The sequence below is a fragment of the Lolium rigidum genome, chromosome 3 (genome assembly GCF_022539505.1).
Source record: "Lolium rigidum isolate FL_2022 chromosome 3, APGP_CSIRO_Lrig_0.1, whole genome shotgun sequence".
Lineage (NCBI taxonomy): Eukaryota > Viridiplantae > Streptophyta > Magnoliopsida > Poales > Poaceae > Lolium > Lolium rigidum.
The window spans coordinates 314,570,059-314,596,056 of NC_061510.1; the positions used below are offsets into that span (position 1 = coordinate 314,570,059).

Here is a 25,998-nt window from a genome sequence, read left to right on the forward strand (position 1 = left end):
GTTGTTACAAAAACTTCTACTTGAGGGCTTGAACAAGTGCGGGATAAAACTATGTTTTAATTGTCAAGCACAAAGCCTACAAACTAGGGTTTGCGTATGTACACCAACAACCTATGCTAAGCAAGATAAGCAACAGGATGATAGCAATGTATATATAACATCAAGCACGAAGGTTATCACAATGTAAAGAGCTTAAATAAAGGAGTTCGGGTTGAGAAGTAACCGAGGCACGCGGAAACGACGATGTATCCCAAAATTCACACCCTCACGGATGCTACTCTCCATTGGAGCGGTGTGGAGATATAAGGCACTCCAATATACCAATAAGACCACTATATTCTCCTCAAGCCTTTCCCACCAAAGAGAAGTCCTCGATCCACTACTCAAACACTAAGTACCAAAAATATTCTCTTATTTTCTTGGTCAAAGGAAGTTCCAGAATAGCCTTTTTAGACTATATATGTAGGTAATTCGTTCGATCTTGTTTCATTTTTCGCTAGGTTTCATTGGTTCTGCCGTTGAATGATAACTGGTAGGAGATCAAGGTATGGAAGAAGACTCTTGAATTTGTGGGGTAACATAAGCGAGGGATCTGTTCAAATAGCAGAGGAAACTGTACAAAATTCACTATGAACTAATTCACTATGAACTGCATTTATCCGCAAGACAAATCTACGACAGTTAATCTGGAACGGAGGATAGTGCTGTTTATGTATATATAGAACCGTATTTTTTTTAGGACTGAAAATTATCTAGTATTTGATTTTTATAGCAGCCCTCTGAAACAAAGTTAAGTTGAAGTTCAGCATGCTAGCTTCCTCATCTGTATTTGGACACAGAAAGGTGGAAAGGTCAGGGAGTGATGTTTTGGCACATGGGAGCGTATGCTCCCTTTATTTTGAAATACATGTTGGACACATTTTAAAATGTCAAAAAAATTGAAACAAAAATTTCGCACGTACATCTTCATGTGCTACGCGCTCACAAAGTCGTTTCATGAAAAATCGACATGTCATGTGGCATGTGTAAAAAAGATAAAATTCGGTGCTGAAACAAAGACTTGTCACAAGATAAATTTTCTCTTTTTCGCTTAGACTACAAAAAATATCATTTTTTCGTGAAACTTGATGAATACACATATATTATGAAGATGTACATGTAAATTTTTTTGTCAAATTTTTTTAACACTTGGAAATATGTTTTTATGGTAGAGGGATCATACGCACCCGAGAGCCGAATTGAGTTTCTGGAAAGGTCAGAAGTATTTTTTCCCCATACTAAGCATAAAGCTCCAGGTTCCACTATCAAAGGATAAAGGAACAACAAATCCCAGAACATGCCCACCAGGGAAAACAGGTTCCAAAAGAAGAAGAAGAAAAATAAAAATAAAGAAAAGAATCGAGTTTTGCAAGAAACTCTACCCATGAGTGAAAAAGCAAGTACCGAAACCGTTTCGTCCTGGGCTCCCACGAGTCCCAGGGAGAAACCCTAGTCCGCCGCCGCCGCCAGCCCCGTCCTCCTCTCCCCCGCCTCGCCGCCGCCAGGAGGCGCCACCGGGCGAAGCTCGGTCGGCGGCGGCGGGGCGCCTTCTCTCCTCCTCGCGGTGATGGCGGCGCGGGCGGCATCGGTGAGGGGAGGCGCGGCGCTGGGCAGGGGGCGTGGCGGCGCGGCTGTTCGACGGCGGCGCGGCGGCTCTGCAGGATGTGCGTGCTCGGGGCGGCGGCGGCTTCCGCGGAAGCTTCGCCACGGCGGGCGGCGCGAGCCTCGGCTCGATGCGGTCCGATGGAGGCGGGCGGCGCGGCGCGAGGGTGGGCGTCCGTGACGCTCGTCGGCCGTGCGGCGGCGCAACGACCTGTGAGTGGAGCCGGATGGGCAGCGCGGCCGAGGCGGCCGCCTCGCGCGCGGGCCGGGCAGGGGCCCCGGGCCCGGCCGAGCCCACCATATCCCCGGATCTAGTGCCACGAGCAGCCACGGGGCTGCGTGTGCTGCTCGGCCACTTCCGGGTCCGTGGTGGTGCTGCTGGCCGACGAGCGCTCATGGAGGCGGATCCCTTGCTATGTGGTCCTCCGGGCTCCCTCGGATCTGCGGCGGGCGGAGTTTGGACGCCGGGGCGGCGGCCCTGGACGGTGGGTGGCGACGTCGATCGGAAGGCAGGTGACGTTCGCTGGTGCTGGACGATCTCCTTGGCCGTGTGGACGGTGAGAAGTCGGTGGATGGCTGGGTGCGGCGTGGTCGTGCTCCGGCGCGTTCTTCGTCTGTTCGTTGGCGTCTCCACTTTCCGGTCTCTCTGCGCCAGATACGGCATGGTTGGTCCTTGGACTGCCCGTTCGCGTCCGTGCGAGTTTGGTGGGGAGACGCCGGGGAAACTCTTGGCTGGCTCGGTGCCGCGCCACATCGGCAGCCGACGATACTATCGCCGTTCTCCTTCTTGAAGGGCTGGTGAGGTAACCCTCCCCTATTCCTCTTCTTCCCGGGTGAAAACTCAGGCTACGGCCGAGCGACGATGGCGCATTGCGTCGTTCTCCTCCTTGGAGGCGCCGCTTTGGGTTGAGGGTACAGATGGCTATCGGTGTGGTGACAATGACGGTGGTGCGGTTTGGGTGTGTCTATGGTGAGGCCTATGGCGACAGTCAGCAAGTTCAAGGCTTTTTTGGGCGCTCAACCACCTCTATGTTCTGTGTTGGCCGATGAGATGGGAAGGGTCCCTCCTTCGGCGGCAGCAAGGCGAGGCGGTCTCGGAGCCGGATCTTCATCTCTTTGACGCTGGTGCTTCTCCTCTTCGCTTGGCACGTCTCTTTCCGTCCGCGGCAGTTCTCCGTAGCTTGTACTTGTGGGCTCTTTGGTGGCGCTGCCGAGTGGAATTCTCTGTAGTTCCTCTAGGGCTTTGCCTCTTTCTTTTACCTTGTTCAAGTTTGTGTAATCAGCACCATTGTATCCTAGCCGGTTGATGGCTTTATTAATTTAAAGCTGGACTCTCGAGCCTTATGTTTAAAACCATATTACAGCATCAAGCTAGCCTTAACATAGAGCAACCAACATCCCGCAGAGCACACGGCTCAACAGCTTAAGGGAAAGGTGAGAAGTTGAGTTTTTCATGAACTAATCCACGGAAAAGAAGGCGAATAAGTACACAAGTCAGACATTAACTAGTTGCGAGATCATACATTGACGCGGTTGTGATCACCATGCTCGTGATCTCGCAGCCACTTTGGCTGTTGGGTGTGGATGTGGACGTGGATGTGAACCTCGTGAGCAACATAATTGAGCTCTCTCTGCTTACTGGCATCCAATTGACCAAAATCACGGCCACTTAGCAGCTTCACTTTCCATCTTCCATTTCACCTTCCCGTGAATTCACACCGTTGGTCTGGCAGCTCGAGCTCATACGTTACAGTCAGTGACCTCTTACCGGAAGATCAAGGTGACATCCATCTTCGCTGTGCTCTCGGTTCAGTGAAATTCCCATCTCTGAATCAGTTCCTATGTCCAGTCCATCTGATGATCAACCACTCAGAAATTAAAGCTGCTGCAAATTGTGCAGGGTATATCGTTCGATGGGGTGCTTCAGCTCCAAGCCGGATGACGCTAGTGCCATTAGGAGGCGACCGGCGAGCATCGGCGAGGTGGCCGTGTTTGTGCCCGGGCTGCGGGTCCCCGAGCCCTTGGAGCTGCCTCCGCCACCGCTCACCGACAGCCTGCCGAGGAGGCTCACCGAGCGTCTGGCGTCGTTGAGGGGCCAGATCGCGGCCATGGCCGCTCGCGAGGCGCTGGCCGTGACCAGGCCCCGGAGGCGCGCCATCACACAGCATGGTTCGTCTGATCAGCAGCTAAGTGTTTTTCTGAAACCGGTGACTGACAGTCTGAATTTTGGTGCTTGCAGGTGGCTCCACGTCAGCTGATCTTGTGCAGGCTCTGGAGGAGTACTTGCCAGTTGTTCTAGGAATGACAAAAGATGGTAATAACTCAACGTTTTAATCTCTACCGCTTGATCCATGATTGAGATACCTACTTGAATAAGTTGAGACAAATTATGTACCCGGCATGCTGAACTCTTTACAGGGAGCCAGTTGGAAGATAAGATACAGTACTCATGGATGAACCAGGAAGATGATGCAGAGGTCTGCACTGCATGCACCCTACTATCCAATCATGTCTATACATTTTGCATTTTCTTCAGTGAACAATCTGTCTTTGTGGTGGCAGGAAACGGCATTAACCAGTGCCTGGTACGAGGTGCTGTCAGTGCTGCACATGATGGCGATGCTGTGTTTATCGCAAGCAAATTCGCTGCTCCTTCCCAAGACATCGCTCGAGGGGTACCACACCAAAGTATCCGAAGGTCCGTATTTCGACTATGTATTAACAAACTCCATTGATCCTCACTGCTGCTGTGCTGCTTCTGTGCTGCGAATATATCAGCTACAATTCTGAATGTGTGTACTTTTCAGAGAACAAGCGAGCTTCAGTCGAGATATTCCTCAAGGCGGCCGGGCACCTAGAGTGCGCCATGCAGCATGTTCTTCCCAGGATGTCGCCTGAAAAGAGGTAGTCGTGAGGAGCAATGCTGTTCCATGGTTCCGGTTTTTTTCTCTCAGTTATTGTTCGCTACCTGACTGCCGTTTCGTGTAGGAAAGGTCTTCCTGTGGACTTGTCTGAAGGTGTCCTGAAAGCTACCTGCATGCAAGCCCTTGGTCAGGTAATGATGCTTTTGTGTTTCTTCTACTTGTTGGACTGTAAGTAGTTTGAGAGAGATCACATGATTCATCATGGTGCAAGTAAGTTGGCATGCAGTTGAGATGTCGGCTTCTCGGTTGGTTCATCAATCATGCTATGTGTGTGTTTGCCAGGCGATCGATGTTCAACTTGGGCTGGCGATCGACAGCCCCAAGGCCACCCTGGCAGTAAAAAGGAGGCTGGCATGTGAGATGGTCAAGTGCTGGCAGCAGGTAGGTATCATTGAGATTCATTTTACCTATTGTTCTTTTCCTTGTATTTGTACAATCAAATCATATATAAATGCTAGAGTTCTGCTTATGTTTGCAATGGGCAGATATCTATACTCTTCATCCTCACATAAGAATATTTAGTTTCATTAAAAAAAACATAGAGAAAAATCATAATATGCACAAACCTGTTGATTTCATCTGCAGGCACATGAAAGCATTGCGGACCTACCCCTGCTCGACGGCTGGGGCGAGAAGCACAGGCTCTTCGTCAAGTGGAAGCACATGGAAGCAAAAGTATATATGCAGGCCTTCTTTTTTCATATCTCTGATGTCTGAAACGATAATAAAATAACTGAATTTCTGATGAATTAACAAAAAAAGGTAATACTATCATGCAGGCCGCGGCGTACTACTACCATGGGCTGATCCTGGACGAGGGCAACAGTGAGAAGTCTCACCGGGCGGCCGTGGCGGCGCTGCAGTCTGCGGAGGAGTTCCTGAAGGAGAGCCGAGCCGCCAGCGAGGAGTTCCATGCCGCATCCCCTGTTTCAAAGTAATCTGTATATCCATCAGCATGCTTTCATTCATGCACACATCATGAGACAATACCCACTGCTATATATGATCAACATTAATTTATCTTGTGAGATCGATGCTAGCTATCTATCTGTATGTATGTTTTGATGTTGTTGCTCAATTTTACTTGCAGGAGCCCAGTGTTGTGGGGATCTATGAAGTACCTGCACGACAAGATCCACAAGGACTCCTCCTGCAAAGTCCGCATCAACAAGGACCTCTACAGCAACATCGACAGGACGACTCATGAGACTGCGGCGCCAGAGCTGCCGGACTTCGCGGTGGCTCTCAAGCCGGAGGAGTACCGGCTTCCTAGCATAGACACTGCTTCCGTAAATGACTAGCTACTAGAGCATGCGTGTATGCAGGTCTTTACTCACTAGATAGTAATTAATCGGATGTGTATCTTGGATGGATGGATGATTAATTTGTGAATCAAATCGAATGGTGAACTGAATCATACACTCTTAGTTGGAACCAGACACTCTGAAAGTTCAATCACAGAAAGGAATAACGCTCTTACTCGAAATTCAACTAGTTGACCAGGATTAATTCGACATTATGCAATTGCATGATAGATGTCGACAATATGCAGGATATCCCCAATATGCAGTGACAGCAAATTCATGGCCCAATTCAAGCATCGACAAAACTTGCCGTTGCTAAACAACAGATTGTTTCTGCAACATCATGTCCCACGACCATATGAATCTATCTGAAGCAACAGCGATTCTCGCCGTATCCTTCTTCGATCTGGTCCGTGAGTAATCGGGGACAGGCACAAGGAATGCAAGTGGGGCAGCTTACTTCTCGGCGCGTTGGCGGAGGGTAGAGGATGAACGAAGCCTTCTGGTTTGGCAGGAGGTTGGCGACGTCGACACCATGAGCCATGAGGACGAGGAGGCACCTGAGTGCTTCGACCTTGTCGGCGTCGGAGTGGTAGTCCACTCCGTCCATCCTTCCTCCGGTTGCCTCTCTCTCTCGGTCGGCGTGTGGTTCGCCGGACACGTGGTAGAAGAACCGGAGGTACATCTTTCACGGCGACCTGAGACAGCAGGATGGGCGCGGCGTCGCGCAGAGCCGCCGCCGGCGACCGGCCTCGGTGTCCAGGCGGTGAAGCTGATTAGGCCGCTTCGGAGTACTCCATGGGCCTTCATTATTGGACGAACCATCTCTCACAGTAAGCCCAAACGAAGACACAATAAGCAGCCCATCTAGTGTCACAGCCGGTGGAGTTTTTTTTTTTGGTACCAATTTTCTGCTGGAAATAAAATCGCCAGATGAAAAAAGATGGCTTGGAGATGGGAGGTATCATTGCCTTCAAAAAAAAAAAGATGGGAGGTATCAAAGTATCAAACCCCTGCCTCTTAAGATGGGAGGTTGGAAGAAGACCGATCTGGAAATACTACAACATCAGTCCATGCATTTTCCCGCTAAAAATAAAATTCTACACATTTTTTTTTCATTGATCCTTTTTTTTTTAGAATTGCTCTGCATTCATATCACGGAAAGATACAAAGCTGCTGACCCTTACAATCACAGAGAAACACAAACACAAAGGACCAAGAACACCTAGAACACCCTAAGACCACCATAACCCATGAAGATCTTCGGAGCCCTGTGTCATTATCCCATAATCTTGAGAGAAGACCCCTGCAGCAAAAAGAACTACAACCAAGCGCAAGCAGGTCATCATCTTCGACCACAGTACAACTTGAAAGGATCGTATGCCGCACCTAGAGGGGGGGGGGTGATTAGGTGCTAACCAATTTTTAGTTCTTTTTCAAATTAGGCTTGACACGAAAGGTAAATTCTCTAGATATGCAACTAAGTGAATTTACCTATATGACAAGGATATCAACTAAGCAAGGTATAGCTACGCAATAGTAGATAGAGTGGGATAGAGGTAACCGAGAGTGTAGCACGCGATGACACGGAGATGATTCCCGTAGTTCCCTTCCTTTGCAAGAAGGTACGTCTACGTTTGGAGGAGTGTGGTTGCTACGCAAGCCAAACCAACAGCCCACGAAGGCTTCACTCGGATCTCCCGTGAGCAACGCCACGAAGGCCTAGCCCACTTCCACTAAGGGATTTCCTCGAGGCGGAAACCGGGCCTTTACAAAGTTCTTGGGGCACACATCCACAACCAAATTGGAGGCTCCCAAATCCGTAACAATACAACAATCAACAACAACACATCAACAACAAATCAACTAGGGAACCAAATAGGAACACTAGCATGAGATCCCTCAAACAAGAGAGGGGGAAATGAAGAACGCTTCGGTGAGGATGTAGATCGGTGTCTTCTCCTTCGAATCCCCAAAGATCAAGAGCTTTGGTTGGGGGAGGAAGGAGATCTTGCAAATCTTGACTTTCTTGAGGTGGCTCTAATGGAGGTGGCTTGGCGATTTCTTGTGTAATGATTGAGCAAGCAACCAAGGTAGAAGAAGGGGGTATTTATACCCCCTCCCAAAAATGAGCCGTTGTCGCTTCCGGGGGGCCGGATAATCCGGTCTAAGTAAGGGCCGGATAATCCGCCCCCCGGATAATCCGGCCTTTGGGGCAAAACCGTGACATTATCCGGCCAAAAGTCCGGCCCCATGCCAGAGAAGCTTTTCTTCCAGTCCTTAGCCAAAATCGGGGGGGCGGATATTTCCAAAATATCCGGCCCGGATAATCCGGCCCTGGTACAATACCGGGACATTATCCGGGCAAATGTCCGGCCCCCTATCGCGTCGCTTTTCCTCGAAGACTTAGCCAAAATCGGGGGCCGGATATTTCAAGAATATCCGGCCCGGATTATCCGGCCTCGGCCATACTTTTCTCGTTATCTTTTGACAGACCGATCATATCCAACACACGCAAATATGAAACTATGTAATCCCTGTACCACTTAATCAAACATTAGTGTATCACATATATTGACATCAAACACACAAAACATAATGCAAGAGATGTTCTTTCAATCTCCCCCTTTTGGTGTTTGATGACAATATACGGATTTGCCAAGGAATCACAAGTAGAGACAAGCATGATGGCGAGACATAGAGGCACTCCCCCTACATGTGTGCATATAAGTAATTTGCATTTGAATACAAATACACAACACATAGGAGTAAGGTGCCTCAACATAAGAGATATCCAACATGAGCTCTAACAAAAGACATTGACACATATGAGGTTGAGATAGGAAGCAAGAAATCATACCCATGTGTAGATATATAATGCGGAGATATAGCATCACACACAATGTAATATCCTTGATCTCAACAAGTAGAAATCCGAAAACCATAACAATGTCTCACACCACATAGCACATAGTTTTGAACGGCACACAAACAAACCAAATAGTTCAACTAAAAGGGGAACACAAGCAATATAAGAATGATAAACGCGTATGCTTGTGCCCAAACCATGCAAATCCCGGAGAATCCTAATAGAACACTTCTCCCCCTTTGGCATCGAGACGCCAAAAAGGGGACAAGCGCGATGCTACACGTCCCATGAGAATCACTCGGAGGCATCATCATCATCGGACTCGTATGGCACTTCCTCTTCTTCTTCTTCCTCATCGGTGTCGGTGCATCCGGAGAGCGGCGAGAGGTGTTGGACCTTTGAAGGCAATCATCAAGATCACTCCATGGAACTCCGTGCTCGAGTGCCAACCACCGTAACCCTGGTGAGCTGGAGGCTGAGGCGGGGGTCCTTGTTCACCACTAAGCTTGTGAAGAATAACCGCCTGAGTATGCTTAATCTCAGAGCGCTCTCGACTAGCTGCATAGTTCTCCTTATGGATCTCAACGTTCATGCAAAGGATATGGCGCTGGAACCAACTAAGCTGGGTCACTTGCTTCCTCATAGCTGGGACATCATGGTGACGAGCAGGAGCAAAACCACTAGAACGAGCAGCACCCATGAAGGAGTCAGGAGCAGGAACAGCTGAAGAGACTGGCTTAACCTTGTAGGGCTTCTTAACATGGTGCGTCACCAACGGGTACCCACTCAAATCTTCACCAACCACAGCCACAGTGTTGTTGATGAGAAGTCTGGATGTAGGGAGCATAGGGTATGGAGGTCCGGGAGACCATGGCATCATGGATCTCATGGAAAATAAAATCCATGATATCAAGAGTGAAGTTCTGGTCCTCATTTCCATCACGAGCACACTTATAGCTGAGGTGCATAAGGTTCACAAGGACACCCCGGAGAGCATCATTGTTACCACCACTTGGGCAAATGGTTGACCGAAAGAACCGAAGCGACGTGATTGTAAATGGGAAGCAGCCCCTTAGTATAACCAATTTTCCCCGCTCGAGGTATAGAGCTGCGCAAGAGCATTCTTATCTATCGGTTGTGGTCCATGAAGACGACGACCCCCCTCAATAGGAACTCCAAGAAAACCAGCAAACCGGCGAAGAGTGTCACTCTGCAGTGAGAGGAGCCAGTCATCCATTCCATAGTGTGTTCCTCATCTTTCTTGATCGCCAAAGTGGCAAAGAATTGCTTCACCAAATGCGGGCTATAGTCACATTGAATCTTCATGATATCATGCAAACCCAACCTTCCGAGCTACCCGGATGGCATCTTCAAAGTGATCGTTTTCAGCCGAATGTCCACATCAATAGCTTGCATGGGTCTCGAGCTTCTTCATGGGCTCATATATGTCCTTGTAGATGAATTCTGCTCAATGCACCGGAATCTCCTGCCCTCAATCTCTTCATCCCTTGGGATATCTTCATACCAGTTGTTCATGCGAATAGCAGAATAGGAGACAGGGTCCATGGTCTTGTAGTTCTCCCTCACTTCCTTGTTCTTCCGCCTTGAGGAGACGGACTTGCGAGGTGCATTGGTTGCAAACTCGTCACTTGATCGATCATGCCTTGAGCGTCTCCGACCACCCCGAGAAGCACCACCTGTGAGAAGCAAAGGCGGGTAGCAAAGGAAAGGTAATGCTCATAAGTCATGTAAGATACAGTAATACACTCGAGAAGCATGCAAATAAGTCGGTACAAATCTAGACATGATAGATTGAAGCAAACTGCAGCGGCGATGAAGCTCCAGGCCGGATAATCCGGGGTCCCCTGGGGGCGGATAATCCGGCCCGGCCGGATAATCCGGCCGGCTCGGGGGGGCGGAAAATCCGGCCCTGCGAGATGTGCAGTTTTTCAATCAAAAACTTGTCTACGACTAGATCGGCCCCATAGCATGCAAGAGGAGTACACTACACACGATTTGGAACTACTAGACACCAATTCCACCAAGAAAATAGCACATATAAAACACAACATCTAGGGTTAGAGATTGTGAATCATACCCACATCCATTGTGGAAACCGCTTGGAGGAGAAGGTAGCTAGGGAGGAGATCCACCCGATCCACCCAAGAACTCCGAGAGGGGGCGGACGGAGTGGCTCCGGCGAGGAGGAGGAGATCCGGCGGCCTTGAGAGGAGAAAGAGGAGAGAGGCGCGTGGGGGGAAGTTCTGAAACGTTTTGCCCCTTGCGCCCTCGACCTCAACCCTTTCAAGATCTGCCCAGGCCGGATAATCCGGCCCTAGCTTAGGGCGGATAATCCGGCCGGGCCGGATATTCCATGGTGGCCTGGGGCCGGATTATCCGGGGTTCTGGAAAATTCCAGAATCACCGGGAATCCGGCCCATCTTTCGTTGGTTATTTGCAAGACCCATATATGATTTAATAAAGCATCATGTCACATATAAGGTGCAAATTTACCAATAAGATGGAGCACCCTAGATCATCCGACCGAGAAACCTCAAACTCCAAGTTTTTACCAAACATGACAAATGAGCAAGATGGAAGTGGCTTATTGGAGAGAGTAGGCTTAGGTTTAGAGGGTTCAAACTGTTAATGGTACATGATCACTCAAGTTTGCAAGATATGAGCAAATAAGGCCAAACTTGAGTGATTTCCCATAAGAACATGGAGTTGTCAAATAAGAGGCAATAAGATCCAAATAACTCCAACTCTTCACAAAGAAGAGTGTGGTGGCCTAGACCACCATATATGAGTGTTGTGGCATGGCACCGCGAAGATATATCTTGGGTCCAAGCCACTACTCATCATTGAAGCTCACATATCAACATATGATATAAAGAGAATGATTTCTTAATGTTGGCATTATGGGGGAGGGATAGCTCAATAATTTAAACCGCACTCCCCCTATTTCCATGCCCACATCTAAACCAAATAAAGTTTTGAGACGAAAGTGTGTTTGCAAGATGGTCAAGCTATACTCCTTGAATCAATGATATTTAGCTCATTCCTCAAATAAGAGAACCTTGCTTCATCAAGAGGCTTCGTGAATATATCGGCAAGTTGATCTTTGGTAGGAACATAGATAAGCTCAATATCACCCCGGGCAACATGATCCCTAATGAAATGATTCCGGATCTCAATATGCTTCGTTCTTGAATGTTGCACCGGATTATAGGCAATCTTGATGGCACTTTCATTGTCACATAATAGAGGCACTTTGTCACAAATGACACCGTATTCCTTTAAAGTTTGCCTCATCCATAACAATTGAGTGCATCCACTTGCGGCGGCAACATATTCGGCTTCGGCGGTGGAGAGAGATATACAATTTTGCTTCTTAGAAGACCAACACACCAAGGACCTACCAAGGAATTGGCAAGCCCCGGAAGTTGATTTCCTATCATCCTTATCACCCGCCCAATCCGCATCGGTATAACCATTGAGAATAAAACTTGAGCCTTTGGGGTACCAAATACCATATCTTGGGGTATCAACCAAATATCGAAAGATTCTTTTGAGAGCCATCATGTGGCTCTCTTTAGGAGAAGCTTGATACCTTGCACACACACCAACACTCAACACTATGTCCGGTCTAGATGCACAAAGGTAAAGCAAGGATCCAATCATGGAGCGATATACCTTTTGATCCACCTCTTTACCATTGGGATCTAGTGCAAGATGACATTTGGTAACCATAGGAGTGGCCACACCCTTCATCTCGGTCATCTTGAACCTCTTGAGCATGTCTTGGAGATATTTTGCTTGGTTGATGAAGGTTCCTTCCCTCAATTGCTTGATCTCAAAACCAAGGAAGAACTTCATCTCTCCCATCATAGACATCTCAAACCTATCGGTCATAAGCTTTGAAAATTCATCATTGAAAGCTTTGTTAGTAGATCCAAATATAATATCATCAACATATAATTGGCAAACGAAAAGCTCCCCATTGACCCTCTTAGTAAAAAGAGTGGGGTCGATTAGCCCAACATCAAACCCACGGTCTACCAACAATTCCTTAAGGTGCTCGTACCAAGCTCTAGGAGCTTGTTTGAGACCATAAAGTGCTTTATCAAGCTTGTAGACATGGTTAGGAAAGTTGAGATCCTCGAACCCCGGGGGTTGCTTAACATAAACCTCTTCATGCAAAGGACCATTAAGAAAAGCACTTTTCACATCCATTTGTCGTAACTTAAAGTTATGATGCGAAGCATAAGCAAGAAGGATACGGATGGACTCAAGGCGAGCCACGGGAGCGTAGGTTTCTCCAAAGTCAATACCCTCAACTTGAGAGAACCCTTGAGCCACCAATCTTGCCTTGTTCCTCACAACATTTCCAAACTCATCTTGCTTGTTCTTGAAAATCCATTTAGTGCCTATAACATTGCGGCACTCCTTTGGCTTCTTTACTAAGGTCCACACTTTGTTGCGCTTGAAGTTGTTGAGTTCTTCATGCATAGCTTCCAACCAATCCGAATCTTCAAGGGCTTCAAATACTTTCTTGGGTTCCACTAAGGAGATATAAGCATGATGATGGCTAAAGTTCGCCAATTGCCTTCTTGTGGAAACCTTTGCCCTAACATCACCAAGAACCTTGTCATGAGTGTGTCCACGAAGCTCGAGGTTCCTTTCTCTTCTTGCTAGACGACGGGCCTCGATCTCCTCCTTGGTCTTTCTAGGCCTTGGAGGTGTCACTTGATCAACTTGATCATTTGGGTCCCCGTCTTGACCTTGAACTTGAGCTTCCTCAATTGCTTGGGGTTGCTCAATCTCATGTGCTTGATCTTGAACAATGTTCGGAGAAGGGCAAGAGTTGATTGGTTCCTCATTGGAGGCATTGTGAGTGATAGGTTGATCTTGACCTTGATCTTGTCCTTGATCTTGCACATAAGAGGGAGAGTCTTGTTCTTGTTCTTGGGTTGGTGCATCATTTGCTCCACTAGATAAGGTTTGTTGATGTTGAGAAGATGAGGGCTCCACCGTGGTAGAGCATAGTTCTTCCCGAGACGCCACACCGTGTCCCTCAATGGGGCGGAAAAATCCCACACCCATTCTTACTATGGTATCTTGAGGTATTTCATCACCTGCACAAACATCAACTTGCCCCACTTGGGAGCCATCATTTTCTTCGAACTTCACACTACAAGATTCAATGATAATCCCGGAGGATACATCAAAGATTCTATAAGTGTGAGATTCGGCACCGTAACCAACAAATATACCCTCCAAAGCTTTAGGAGCGAATTTAGATAAACGAACTCCTTTGATTTTGTAGAAACACTTACACCCGAACACCTTGAAGTATGAGATATTAGGCTTGTTCCCGGTGAGTATTTCATATGGAGTCTTGTTCAAGCCCTTGCGGAGATAGAGCCGGTTGGAGGAGTGACAAGCGGTGGAGATGGCTTCGGCCCAAAAGTTATAGCGGGATTTATACTCCACCATCATAGACCTTGCCATATCCATAAGAGTCCGGTTCTTCCTCTCCGCAACACCATTTTGTTGAGGGGTGTAAGCAGCGGAATATTGATGACGAATCCCCTCATCACTAAGAAAATCATTGAGTGTGTAGTTCTTGAACTCGGAGCCGTTGTCACTTCTTATTGCCATAATGAGGAGGTTGTGTTGGCGTTGCACCTCGGTAGCAAAGTCAATGAATATTTGTTGAGTCTCATCTTTTGTCTTGAGAAAGTAGACCCAAGTGTATCTTGAGTAGTCATCGACAATCACCAAGCAATGTTTCTTCGCACCAAGACTTGCATGAGTAACGGGACCAAAGAGATCCACATGAAGGAGCTCCAAGATCCTCTTGGAAGAGATAATGGTCTTGCTTGGATGCGGAGAGTCATGCATTTTGCCTTCAACACAAGCCCTACAAACACGATCTTTGGCAAAAGACACATTTTCCATTAGTCCCACAATATGGTTCCCCTTGTGAAGACTTTGCAAAGTTCTCATGTTGACATGGGCTAGGCGGCGATGCCACAACCAACCCACGTCCGCCTTTCCGAATAGGCACATCGCACTTGACGTGGTGGTCCCCGAAAAGTCCACCACATACAAGTTGTGTTCGCGATACCCAACGAATGCGACTTTTAGAGTCTTGCTCCACAAGAGGACCACAATATCATTATCAATAAAGACGGCGAAACCCATCTTGCCAAGGGCGGAAACGGAAAGCAAATTGTAACCAAGGGTTTTGACAAGCATGACATCCACAAGAGTAATGTTGTGTGCAACCACAACCTTGCCAAAACCCAATACCTCGGATGTAGAATTATCGCCAAAGGAGACGGTGATATCATTAATGTTAGGCCTCAACTCCTTGACGAGGTTCTTGCCGCCGGTCATATGACTTGTACATCCACTATCAAGTACCCATTTTGAACCTCCGCGGCATAGTCCTACATGAGATCAATTCTTGGATTTAGGTACCCATTTTGCAATGGGTCCTCTTTTGTTAGCAACAAGGGTCTTTGGGACCCAAATAGACCAAGCAACATAACCATCATATGGGCCAACATATTTTGCATAAACATCACCATAATAATCTTTAAATAAAACATAGTGAGGGTTAGCAATTCCCGCATCATCATCATTCATGGTTTTGCCCTTGGAGGCTTCACCATTAGTGACGACTTTCTTCTTTTCTTGTGCGGGCTTGGCCTTTTGCTTGTTTTCCTTCTTTGCCTTGGCATTAAAACCAAGGCCCTCCTTCCCATTGTTTGATCTTTGCTTACTCAAAAGATCATCCAAAGAAAGTTTACTTTGGGGAGAGGAGGCCTTAGCAAGTTCATCCTTCAACCTAGCATTTTCCTCAACAATGTTTGCATGATCACATAGAGGAGTAGAGGAACTAGGCACATCATATGAAGCAAGCCTAATTTGAAGTTGCTCAAACGACTTGGATAGGAGAGTGTATTCACTCTTCAAAGCTTTGTGAGCTTTGTCTAGTTCATCTAGATCCTTCACAAGTTTCTCATGATCAACCCCAAATTGGGCCTTTTCCTTTGTAAACACTTTATTCTTAGCCCTAGCAAGATCTCTAGCTTTAGTGAGCTTGTTAATTTTATCTTGAGGCTCTTCAATATTTTCTAACCTCTCTTCAAGAGAAGCTATGGTTTCTTGACATTCCTCAAGAGCATTTTTAAGAGCATGGATTTCGAGAGAGTCTTCTCTCTCTATTTGACCCTTTTTCTCAAGCATAGCACTTTGTTGAGCTAAACGAATCATGAGGTTTGAAACATGCTTTTTAGTGTTACCTTGTAGGTTGAGAATGAAATCATCAAAATCTAGCATTTCTTGTTTCACTTTTAGACTAGCATCATCAACCCCTAGTTCACTAGATATGTTAGGGATAGAGGGGTTAGGAGATGATACCTCGGAGGATTTAGCCATGAGGCAACTTTCTTCCTCCACAAGGATGACCTCATTGGGGGATTCACTTGGTGATGAAGAGTTAGTGGAGAGGGAGGCAAGAGCAACCAATCCATTGGAGGAGGCATCTTCTTCATCATCAACATCATCATCTCCGGAGGTATACTCTTCTTGAGTTGATAGCACGATAGATGTGTCCAAGGAGGACCTTGCCATGAAGCAATGTGCATTCTTGATAGGAGGGTTCTCATTGGGAGATTCAAAGAGAGATGAAGAGGGTATGTTGGTGGTGACGATGGCGGCCAATTCCTTTGAGCTTTCTTCATCTTCATCACCACTAGAACTTTCAACTTCATCGGAAGAATATTCTTCCCTTGTTACTAGCACAACTCTTGAGGGCCTCTTGCCCTTCTTGGTCTTGTTGTTGTAGAACTTCTTGTTGGGGGCTTTTGAATACTTGCCCTTGGTGTCCTTGCTCTTGTCCTTGGGAATGAGCCTTCCATTATGAAGCTCTCTATTTTCATAGGGGCATTCGGCAATGAAGTGGCGCTTGTCATCACAATTGTAGCAAGATCTTGTCTTTGGACCAAAGCTAGTGAAACCACTTTTGTTGTTCCTCTTGATGTTGTCTTCCTTGGCCTTGGAGGGATCAACCCAAAAGGATTTTGCATGGAAGGCCATGTGATCATGGTAGTGGCATTGCAAATCTTCCGGATAGGACATACTCCAAGATGCCCTATAAGATTCTTGAGGAATCACTTCTTCACCGGAGTTGACCACTAAGGCAAGATTGGAACCTTTTGCCATTCCAAGAGCACGATTGCGAGTCACAATGGCAATTTTATCCACGGATCCGGGTATCCACGGATATTCGACCCGTCGGGCACGGGTATGGAGGGTTGATAGTGTCCACGGATTTCATGGGGCGGATATCCGATAATTCATGGAGCGGGCACGGGCAGAGCTTTTGCTCCATGGATATTCGATGGATATCCAACTGACATGTGGGACCCACATGTCAGTGACACGTGCAATTTTACCTACGATTGGCTGTCCTTTTTAGGTCCAAATCACCAAACCCTTAATTTAAGCCTTAATGATTTTATACTCTAAATAATCACGGAATCGCCTTGTGCTGGTAGGGCTTCCGCCAGCCGCATTGACTGTATCTTCGTTGATTGCTCCGCCTCCTCGGTAATGTGATATATTGTTGCTTTGATATTCCTATGAATTGTCGACATAATTACGGCTGAAATGCTACTGAAATAATGTCGAAATGCTGCCAAAATATTCATGTTAGCTTATTATTTATGAAATGCAAGTGAAATATTGTTGAAATGGTACTCAAATTTTATGGGCATGGATATCCATGGATATCCAGGTATCCATCGGATTTGGATTTGGGGCAACATCCATGCCCATGGATAATTTCGTGGGCGGGGCAGAGCGAGACTGATGGATTTGGGCATGGATCTGGTTTCTTCAAGCACCTTGAGAGCTTGCATCTCGTGCACGACTTGTTGAGAGGTGAGAGAGGAATAGCATTCCCTTCCCACAAGAGTCTTGACATCAATGGGAGCAAATGGCATCATGCATTCAATGTACTTCTCCTTGATCCAAGAGTCATTGATGTGGGTGGCACCAATAAGCCGGAAGGCATCGGCAACCGTGACAAGTCTTCCATACATGAGTTCATGATCTTCATCCGGTAGCCTCAAGAATCCTTCGGCTTTATTCTTAAGAGCATTATAATTGTTCCTCCTTGTGCTCTCACTTCCAATGCAACTAGCGGCCAAGCCGTCCCAAGCTTCCTTGGCGGTGGTGTAGTTCCGGACACGATGCAATTCCGGAGTCCCCACACTAGTTTGAATCATGTGAAGGGCGGTGTTGTTGAGTTGACTATCAACAACTTCTCTTCTAGTCAACTTGTCGGGGTTGTATGGCTTGAAGCCCTCCAAGATGATTCTCCATAGTTCATTGGAGCCACTACAAACATGAGAGCGGAACTCAAATTGCCAAGTATCGAAATTATCAACGGAAAACTTAGGTGGGTCACCCCGAATGTTTAAATGAGGAAGGGGAACCGGTATATCGGGAGATAGGAAAGGTGGAGCTACTCGATTGTAGCTTTCACCTCCACTAGTTCCCCTAGGAGATGCACTTGTAGATTTGACAGTGTTTAAGTTGTCACCTTCCACGGGTTTGGTAGATGAGGGTAAGTCCGAAGCCTCTCCATCATCTAACGCACCCGTGTCTTTTACCTCTACACTAGGTGCCTTGGGTAGGGCCGGAGCCAAAAGCTCGGCAATCATCTTTTTCATGCTTTCCATTTGGGCTTCCATGGAGGACTTCAATGAATTGAAGTCTTCCACGGAGACCGTCTGGGCGGCCCCTACCGAGGGCACCTCGTCCGGCATACTCTTAGGCGGTTAAGCTCGAAATAAGAGCCGAGGCTCGATACCAATTGAAAGGATCGTATGCCGCACCTAGAGGGGGGTGAATAGGTGCTAACCAATTTTTAGTTCTTTTTCAAATTAGGCTTGACACGAAAGGTAAATTCTCTAGATATGCAACTAAGTGAATTTACCTATATGACAAGGATATCAACTAAGCAAGGTATAGCTACGCAATAGTAGATAGAGTGGGATAGAGGTAACCGAGAGTGTAGCACGCGATGACACGGAGATGATTCCCGTAGTTCCCTTCCTTTGCAAGAAGGTACGTCTACGTTTGGAGGAGTGTGGTTGCTACGCAAGCCAAACCAACAGCCACGAAGGCTTCACTCGGATCTCCCGTGAGCAACGCCACGAAGGCCTAGCCCACTTCCACTAAGGGATTTCCTCGAGGCGGAAACCGGGCCTTTACAAAGTTCTTGGGGCACACATCCACAACCAAATTGGAGGCTCCCAAATCTGTAACAATACAACAATCAACAACAACACATCAACAACAAATCAACTAGGGAACCAAATAGGAACACTAGCATGAGATCCCTCAAACAAGAGAGGGGGAAATGAAGAACGCTTCGGTGAGGATGTAGATCGGTGTCTTCTCCTTCGAATCCCCAAAGATCAAGAGCTTTGGTTGGGGGAGGAAGGAGATCTTGCAAATCTTGACTTTCTTGAGGTGGCTCTAATGGAGGTGGCTTGGCAGATTTCTTGTGTAATGATTGAGCAAGCAACCAAGGTAGAAGAAGGGGGGTATTTATCCCCCCTCCCAAAAATGAGCCGTTGCTGCTTCCGGGGGGCCGGATAATCCGGTCTAAGTAAGGGCCGGATAACCCGCCCCCCCCCCCCCCGAATAATCCGGCCTTTGCGGCAAAACCGTGACATTATCCGGCCAAAAGTCCGGCCCCATGCCAGAGAAGCTTTTCTTCCAGTCCTTAGCCAAAATCGGGGGGGCCGGATATTTCCAAAATATCCGGCCCGGATAATCCGGCCCCGGTACAATACCGGGACATTATCCGGGCAAATGTCCGGCCCCCCTACTGCGCTGCTTTTCCTCGAAGACTTAGCCAAAATCAGGGGGCCGGATATTTCAAGAATATCCGGCCCGGATTATCCGGCCTGGCCATACTTTTCCTGTTATCTTTTGACAGACCGATCATATCCAACACACGCAAATATGAAACTATGTAATCCCTGTACCACTTAATCAAACATTAGTGTATCACATATATTGACATCAAACACACAAAACATAATGCAAGAGATGTTCTTTCACAACTGCCACCACGCTGCTTCCTCCTTCCTTGACACCAGCGCCGAGAGGGCATGGACACCAATCCAACACGCCTGCAGCAGCCGTCGCCATCTTTGGCTTTGAGTACCGCAAAAAGTGTCCCTTCCGGAAGGAAGGGAACTCGAGTCAACTGACCGGTCCAGCACCGCGGCCGGGCCATCCGCCCGGGCAAACCAGGAACTCCCTCCAGCATCAACGTCGAGGAAGAAGAAAAACAGCAGCAAAAAATCATACCGACAAGGAGGAAGAAGGGTCTTTCTCCTACCAGCAGAACGCTCGACCATCTGGCCGATTTTGGCGTCGACACGTCGGACCGCCTCCTCCCCTCGCCACCAAGGTCAGCCGGAAGAAACTGCAAAACGTGACAACCGCAAACCACCAGAAGAACACAAACCCTAAAAAGGAAGACAGTGATGCCATCTCCTTCCTCTCTCTTGCCACCACGGCCGGCCGAGGAGAAGGCGACAACATCAGCACTCCTCCGACTCCAGAACAGACTCCGCAAACTCCATGGCAGGGTCGAAATTCGACCGTGCCTGGGGAATCCACCCTCCCCCGATCCGCAGATCTGAGAGGAAACCAGGCCAGCAGCTCACCGGCGCCGCCACAAGTGGCCTTGCCGAGATGGGGATCAAGCTCCAGCATCCTTATTCCGACGCGATGTCGCCTCCACCATCTCGACGCCGTCCCAGTACACCACGCGAAGACTAGGCTGAGCGCTTCCCGGCGCAGCAGAGGAAGACCCCCCCCCCCCCGCCGCCACGCCCCCGGGGCTTTGCCCGGCGGCGGCGGCGGGAGGAGGGGGTGCGGTGGAGGCTAGGGTTGGGGGTCGTGCGGGAGGCTGTTTCTTTTTGCAAGTGTCTTTTTTTTCATCGATCCTTGATTTTTCTAATAGACACTGGTCGATGCATTTTTCCCTTGAAAAGAAAAGTTGACACGATTTGTTCATCGATGGTTGATTTCTCTAGTAGACATCGATCGATACATTTCCCAACTCAAAAATAAAAGTCAACCCATTTTTTTCATCGAGCATTGATTTCTCTAGTGGACATTGTGTGATGCACTTTTCGGTTCTTCTGGTAAGTGCGGGAAACGATCGATTTCCAGCCCTCTTGTTGCCATGGCCTTTATTGATGATCTGAACCATTCACATATGTCAATGATCTGCACATCGTGTAAATTCATGAATTTCTCGCGGTGGTATCAAGCAATCATGTCATTCAAAATTTATGCATCCATAAGAAAATATATGACTTAAGTGAGTTACATAGATGTTATATGGACGATTTAAGCTAATATTGTAAATTATTTTGTACAAACATGAGTTTCAATACGCTTTATTTATTTATTCATCTAGTTATTATATATACCGACATTACCTATTTTAGTGAATATTATGGGCCCTAAATTTTAGGTTCGCCCCGGGCCCGTGAAATCTCAGGACCAGCCCTGTATCAAACCCCTGCCTCTTAAGATGCATTGTTAACAACATCTCTACCGACGGCTCCAATAGTGACCGCAATAGTAGTAATGAAGTGCCAGCCACATTTTAGGCAAATGTGTTCAATAATGTGGCAGCCACCCCGTCGGCCCCTACGCTCAAGGCGCTAGACGGACATGTGGGTTCCTCGCTCCACATAAGGTTTTGAGTGTGGGGCCATCCTCAGCACAGCATTGGTTCACGCTTTAATGAGACGCATAGATACCTTCGGAGGTGGTTCGCTGTCTTTAATGGATTCACTATATATAATCTTGAAGTCATCAGTGGTTGAGATCATGCTTGAGTAATATGAGTTGTCTGGGATTCTTCTGTGGTGTCTGAGCACCTTGAGTTGAGTGGTGGTGTGGTTATGCACGTTTTGATCGAGGAAGTGAGGTTCGACTCGCACGATATCTCAGCCGCACCATCTCAACCGAGTCAGTCACTTGGCTTCCAAAAGAGTGGTGTTATTTGCGTTGTTGTCACTCTCTCACCTAAGTCCAAATGGCATGTGGTTCGTTCTGTCAATGGGACTGTTGGCAACAGTACCCGGCGCTATCATCGAAAGAGAGGTTAGCGATTTTCTCGCCACCTTTGCCTAGCCTAGATTCGCAGTTGATTGATGGAGGTCTTTATCAGTGCGGTGTTCGAGTGTCATGTTTGAAGTTCATTCGTGTGGCCTCTTGTTCTCTTGTGTTGGCTAGTGTGTGTGCGACCATGTTGTTCAGGTCAATTAAGCTTTTGGTTTGTGTGAGCCTTTGTACTGTTGTTGTAGGCGCTGACGCTGTCGAGGGACCATGGCTTTCAGAACATTGTGGTCTTTCAATCATACAGCAAATATCTTCGTCAGTTTAAGGCTTTTCAAGCTTTGGATCATGTTCTTTCAAATTCTCCAAACGTGAAAGAAATGTCGTGGCACATACTTTAGCTCGTAACTTTTTGCCTTCAGTTTGTAATTTTTCAGTTGGTGTGATACCTAATTGTCTTGGAACTCTGTAATGATGTTGCCTAACCAACAAAGTGCCAGCATTCTCACAAAAAAAATATTTCAGCATTCTCACATAGAGGCGAATTTAAGAACTGTTTTCAAAGGTTTTGAGGTGGCTTGCAGCTCTTTCAGTGAACGCTGAAGATGCAGGACAGAAGAGGCCCGACGTGTGTATACTGAAGAAAACTCCTCCTGGATGATAACCAAAGTTATCAGAACAGGATAAGCAATTTCCGAAAAAATACAAATCTACTACTCGTTATATTTTTACACATTTTGGTAGGTCCAAAGTTCCCATCAAGTCAACAAGATTATAGAACAGTCTATCGTTATGACCTGCATAATTATGCTTGATTTTAAATCAGATCTGCAAATATTTGGTGGAATAGGACATCTAAAATCTTGTAAACAAATAGTCTTTTCAGAATCAATCCAGAAACCTTTTTGTCTGAGGAATTCGAGACCGTGGTATGGATGACAACTAAAGATGAAATTATGTGATAACTGTAAACGGGGGTATAGTAACAGGAAGCTCCTGGTATGAGAGCAGCCAGTGTCGCAAAAACCCGTTCCCTGCTCGCTGTCTGCCAATCTAACGAGAAACAAGGCCATTGAAATAGACCAAGCATCAGATACCTCATGGCAAATAACAATCTAAAACTTCCTAAAATCAGAGAATGGAGCATAAACATACTGCAATCTCTCAGCCGAAAGATGGTGATTGTTGTTGAGATAATCACAGAGGAACTCAGCACAATTAAACGACTTCATCACCGATTGCAACCAACGAATAAAAAAGCGAATCCAGCAAACAGAGAGGGGAGGAAACGAAGGGGGTGGGGGAGATCAGATGGTAGTGCATGTTGTTTCTCATCATCTGTAGATGCAGAGATTTGGTTATGGATTGGTATTCCTCATTTCAACCCCACAGAAATAACAACTAGACGAGGAAAAAACGAAGGAAAATGGTACAGTAGAAAAATGGAGAGGTAGAATCCCTGTTCTTCTTTCGGAGAGACGGCTTCTGATGTGGAAGGGTGGATTGCTCGATTTATATAGGCGGCGGCGTCTAGGCTAGGGTTTATTTCACATTGCACGGGCACCTCGCCAGACAGGTGACGGGCATGGTGGGCCGGGCTTGGACCGCACTGTTCTGACTCGCGAACGATGTGCAACCAGGGACAGGGTTAATATCCAGAAGATCTTAATATCCAGAAGAAGGCTATTCGGCCGCTACTCTTGAGTATAGCTGAGCATTTCTTGGGCCGGGGCGACCAAGGCCCGACGCGAAAAATCTCGGCACAAGCTCGGACCGGCCTGACCATCGGGCCAGAAAAATGGGCCTAGGCCCGGCCCATCACATAGAAAGCCCGCCGGGCCTCGGGCCTCGGGCCGGGCCGCTTCACTAAATATCACAAAATGATGGCCGAGACCCGGCCCATGCTGATCATTGGGCCAAAAAATCAGGCCCAGGCCTGGCCCGGAGGCATGGTCGGGTCGGGCTTGGCTCAGAAATTTTGGGCCGGGTCGGGCCGATCGGGCCGGGCTGCCCATGGCCAGGTATGCTATTGAGGCAATGGCATGTCGTGAGGCTCTGGCATTAGCGCAAGATCTTAATATCCAGAAAATTTGTGTTGCAAGTGACTCTCTGGAGGTGATCAAAAATTTGACGAAGCCATATGACGGAGGATATGGCGTGGTGATCCGGGAGATCAAAGATACGACGACTTTGTTTCAGTCTGTCGTGTTTAAGCATGAAGCTAGGGGCTTTCAATGGAGAAGCACATCGCCTAGCTCGTAGCTCTTTTAGTTTATCTTTTGGCCCGTCGGGTCTGGTTGCTTCAACCACCTGAACATCTTTGTATCCCTAGGAACTATTTAATTGATTAATAAAAAGTGGGCGAAATTCTCAAAAAAAAACCAAGGACAAGGTAATATCGTCATCTCAAAGAAAAAAACCATGGTAATATCTTGGACAACTACCACACCATATTGGTTCGAAGTTAGAAAAAATGTGCAAAAATGGTGTTCATAGTGGCCATGGCACGCGATGACGCGATGAGGATGAGTGTAGGGATGTAAACGGATCGGATCGGATTGGATAATGCTCTCTTCATATATTTTACCACATTTTTGCCGGATTCAGAGCGGAGCGGATAACGACCGGATGAGGATTATATCGGATTACGCATGAAGATAGGAAACAGAGCGGATTCGAAGCGGAAATGGACAAAATATATCGGATCAATACGCGCAGGAAGACATATTTTTACCATTGCAAATATATGAACCAAAAGTTACCTCAAAATAACAACATAAGAGTGGCAAATAGTTCAAATATCACCAATGTGAAGATCTCAGTACTTATTACAAAGATGAAGATCGTACTTAAATAATACTTAAGTAAAGGTTCTTCGACCGTTTCTTATTAAATTTGTATTAAAGAAAAGCAAGCAACCGGCTAAGTAGGAAGCGATATCACAGACTCAAATTCTCAGCATTACATTCTTGATGTCCCACTTGTGCCACCTTGACGCTAGGTTATAACATACATAAAGACTAATTGGATACTTGGCCTAATGGGTTGGGCTAATATACTCGGATTATCCTAATTGAACAATGCGGATAATCCGCAAAAAACAGTGGATAATCCGCATCCGTCGGATAATAGCCATACCATATCCGCTACCACATCCGCCGGATATCCTCATGATCAATATTTGTATCCGTGCCCGTCTCCGTCGGATTTGAAAAATTGCATAACATATCCTCAAAAACGGATGCGGATGCGGATTTGGAACGGAAATTATTCGTAGCATTTACAACCCTAGATGAGTGGGATACTACCAACAACTAAGTAGTTTAGCTTGGACACATGTAAGGAGTGTTAAAACCAACTTGATAAGATTTTCGCTACTTATCTATCGACTGATTACTTTTTGCGTCAGTCTAATTTGTCACCCCCGCTCGCACGCAGCGATGTGTGCTATCGTTACGTCAATGCACGCAAGTTGTCCCGGTTTTTATTTGTGTTTCTCATCTCCTTGTCCCAGGGTTGTTTGGACCGGGTTTTTTCATGTCGGTGTCTTTCGATTCCCTGTCGCATATTACCCTGTTTAGCGGAGAGAAAGAGAGGAAACGAGAGGGGGTGGTGGATGGACGTCGGGAAGAGGGGCTAGTGGTGAGTATCTGAGCTCTGACGAGAAGGATCTCTTTACCACGGTTGGATGAGGGTGGCGCGGGATGGGGTGTTTTGTTGTTGAGCTTGTGGAGGCGGAGGCAGGTGGAGGGAAAGTATGGGTCACCAGCAATTGCGAGAGTCGCCACTAGCGCGCCACCCTCACATTTGACTGCTTCTCATCGAAGGATTACCACGGCGCCGCTGTTGTCGTATTCCATGGCCGAAGGGCAGCTCCTCCAACCTTGTGTGACGGCGACAGATCTCGGCCGTCCTCAGGTCATCAACAACCTCCACACACTTTTGCCATTGCGGAGGCCCTCTAGTTTCACTAGCCGCCGCCGGCGGGCTCCCCTTTCCAGCCACATCCCGCCGCCGATGCCGCGCCCTCCCTCTCCTTACGATGCGGTGGCGACGGCGCCCTTGCCACCGAAGGCTGTGG

The 25,998-nt window shown here is 47.3% G+C and overlaps 1 protein-coding gene and 3 non-coding genes across 5 annotated transcripts; 1 reads left to right on the forward strand and 3 right to left on the reverse strand.

Annotated features, from left to right (window-relative positions):
• Nucleotides 1-3,307: 3,307 nt before the first annotated feature.
• Nucleotides 3,308-5,938, forward strand: LOC124699897. 2 transcript variants are annotated; one of them, XM_047232124.1, is made up of 11 exons: nucleotides 3,308-3,448; nucleotides 3,542-3,810; nucleotides 3,881-3,955; nucleotides 4,060-4,118; nucleotides 4,204-4,339; nucleotides 4,449-4,545; nucleotides 4,630-4,696; nucleotides 4,848-4,946; nucleotides 5,151-5,240; nucleotides 5,345-5,499; nucleotides 5,656-5,938. In XM_047232124.1, exons 2-11 carry the CDS (start codon nucleotides 3,555-3,557, stop codon nucleotides 5,864-5,866), a joined length of 1,245 nt encoding a protein of 414 aa, XP_047088080.1. In that variant the 5' UTR covers nucleotides 3,308-3,448; nucleotides 3,542-3,554; the 3' UTR covers nucleotides 5,867-5,938. The 2 variants fall into 2 exon arrangements, with proteins under 2 accessions (XP_047088080.1, XP_047088081.1); XM_047232125.1 differs by lacking the exon at nucleotides 5,656-5,938 and having other exon boundaries at nucleotides 5,328-5,435.
• Nucleotides 5,939-22,880: 16,942 nt separating this feature from the next.
• On the reverse strand, nucleotides 22,881-23,026 carry LOC124704994. The gene has a single exon (XR_007003846.1). It is a non-coding gene; the product is annotated as a small nucleolar RNA F1/F2/snoR5a (small nucleolar RNA).
• Nucleotides 23,027-23,072: 46 nt separating this feature from the next.
• On the reverse strand, nucleotides 23,073-23,160 carry LOC124704830. The gene has a single exon (XR_007003709.1). It is a non-coding gene; the product is annotated as a small nucleolar RNA Z196/R39/R59 family (small nucleolar RNA).
• A 58-nt stretch (nucleotides 23,161-23,218) lies between these two features.
• On the reverse strand, nucleotides 23,219-23,303 carry LOC124704825. Its single transcript, XR_007003704.1, has one exon. It is a non-coding gene; the product is annotated as a small nucleolar RNA Z195/SNORD33/SNORD32 family (small nucleolar RNA).
• Nucleotides 23,304-25,998: the final 2,695 nt, after the last annotated feature.

Coding starts and splice junctions, on each gene's coding strand:
- LOC124699897 (XM_047232124.1), top strand. CDS start 3,555: ATGGGGTGCTTCAGCTCCAAGCCGGATGACGCTAGTGCCATTAGGAGG. Junction 3,956..4,059: donor TCTAGGAATGACAAAAGATG/GTAATAACTCAA, acceptor AACTCTTTACAG/GGAGCCAGTTGGAAGATAAG. Junction 5,241..5,344: donor GGAAGCACATGGAAGCAAAA/GTATATATGCAG, acceptor ACTATCATGCAG/GCCGCGGCGTACTACTACCA.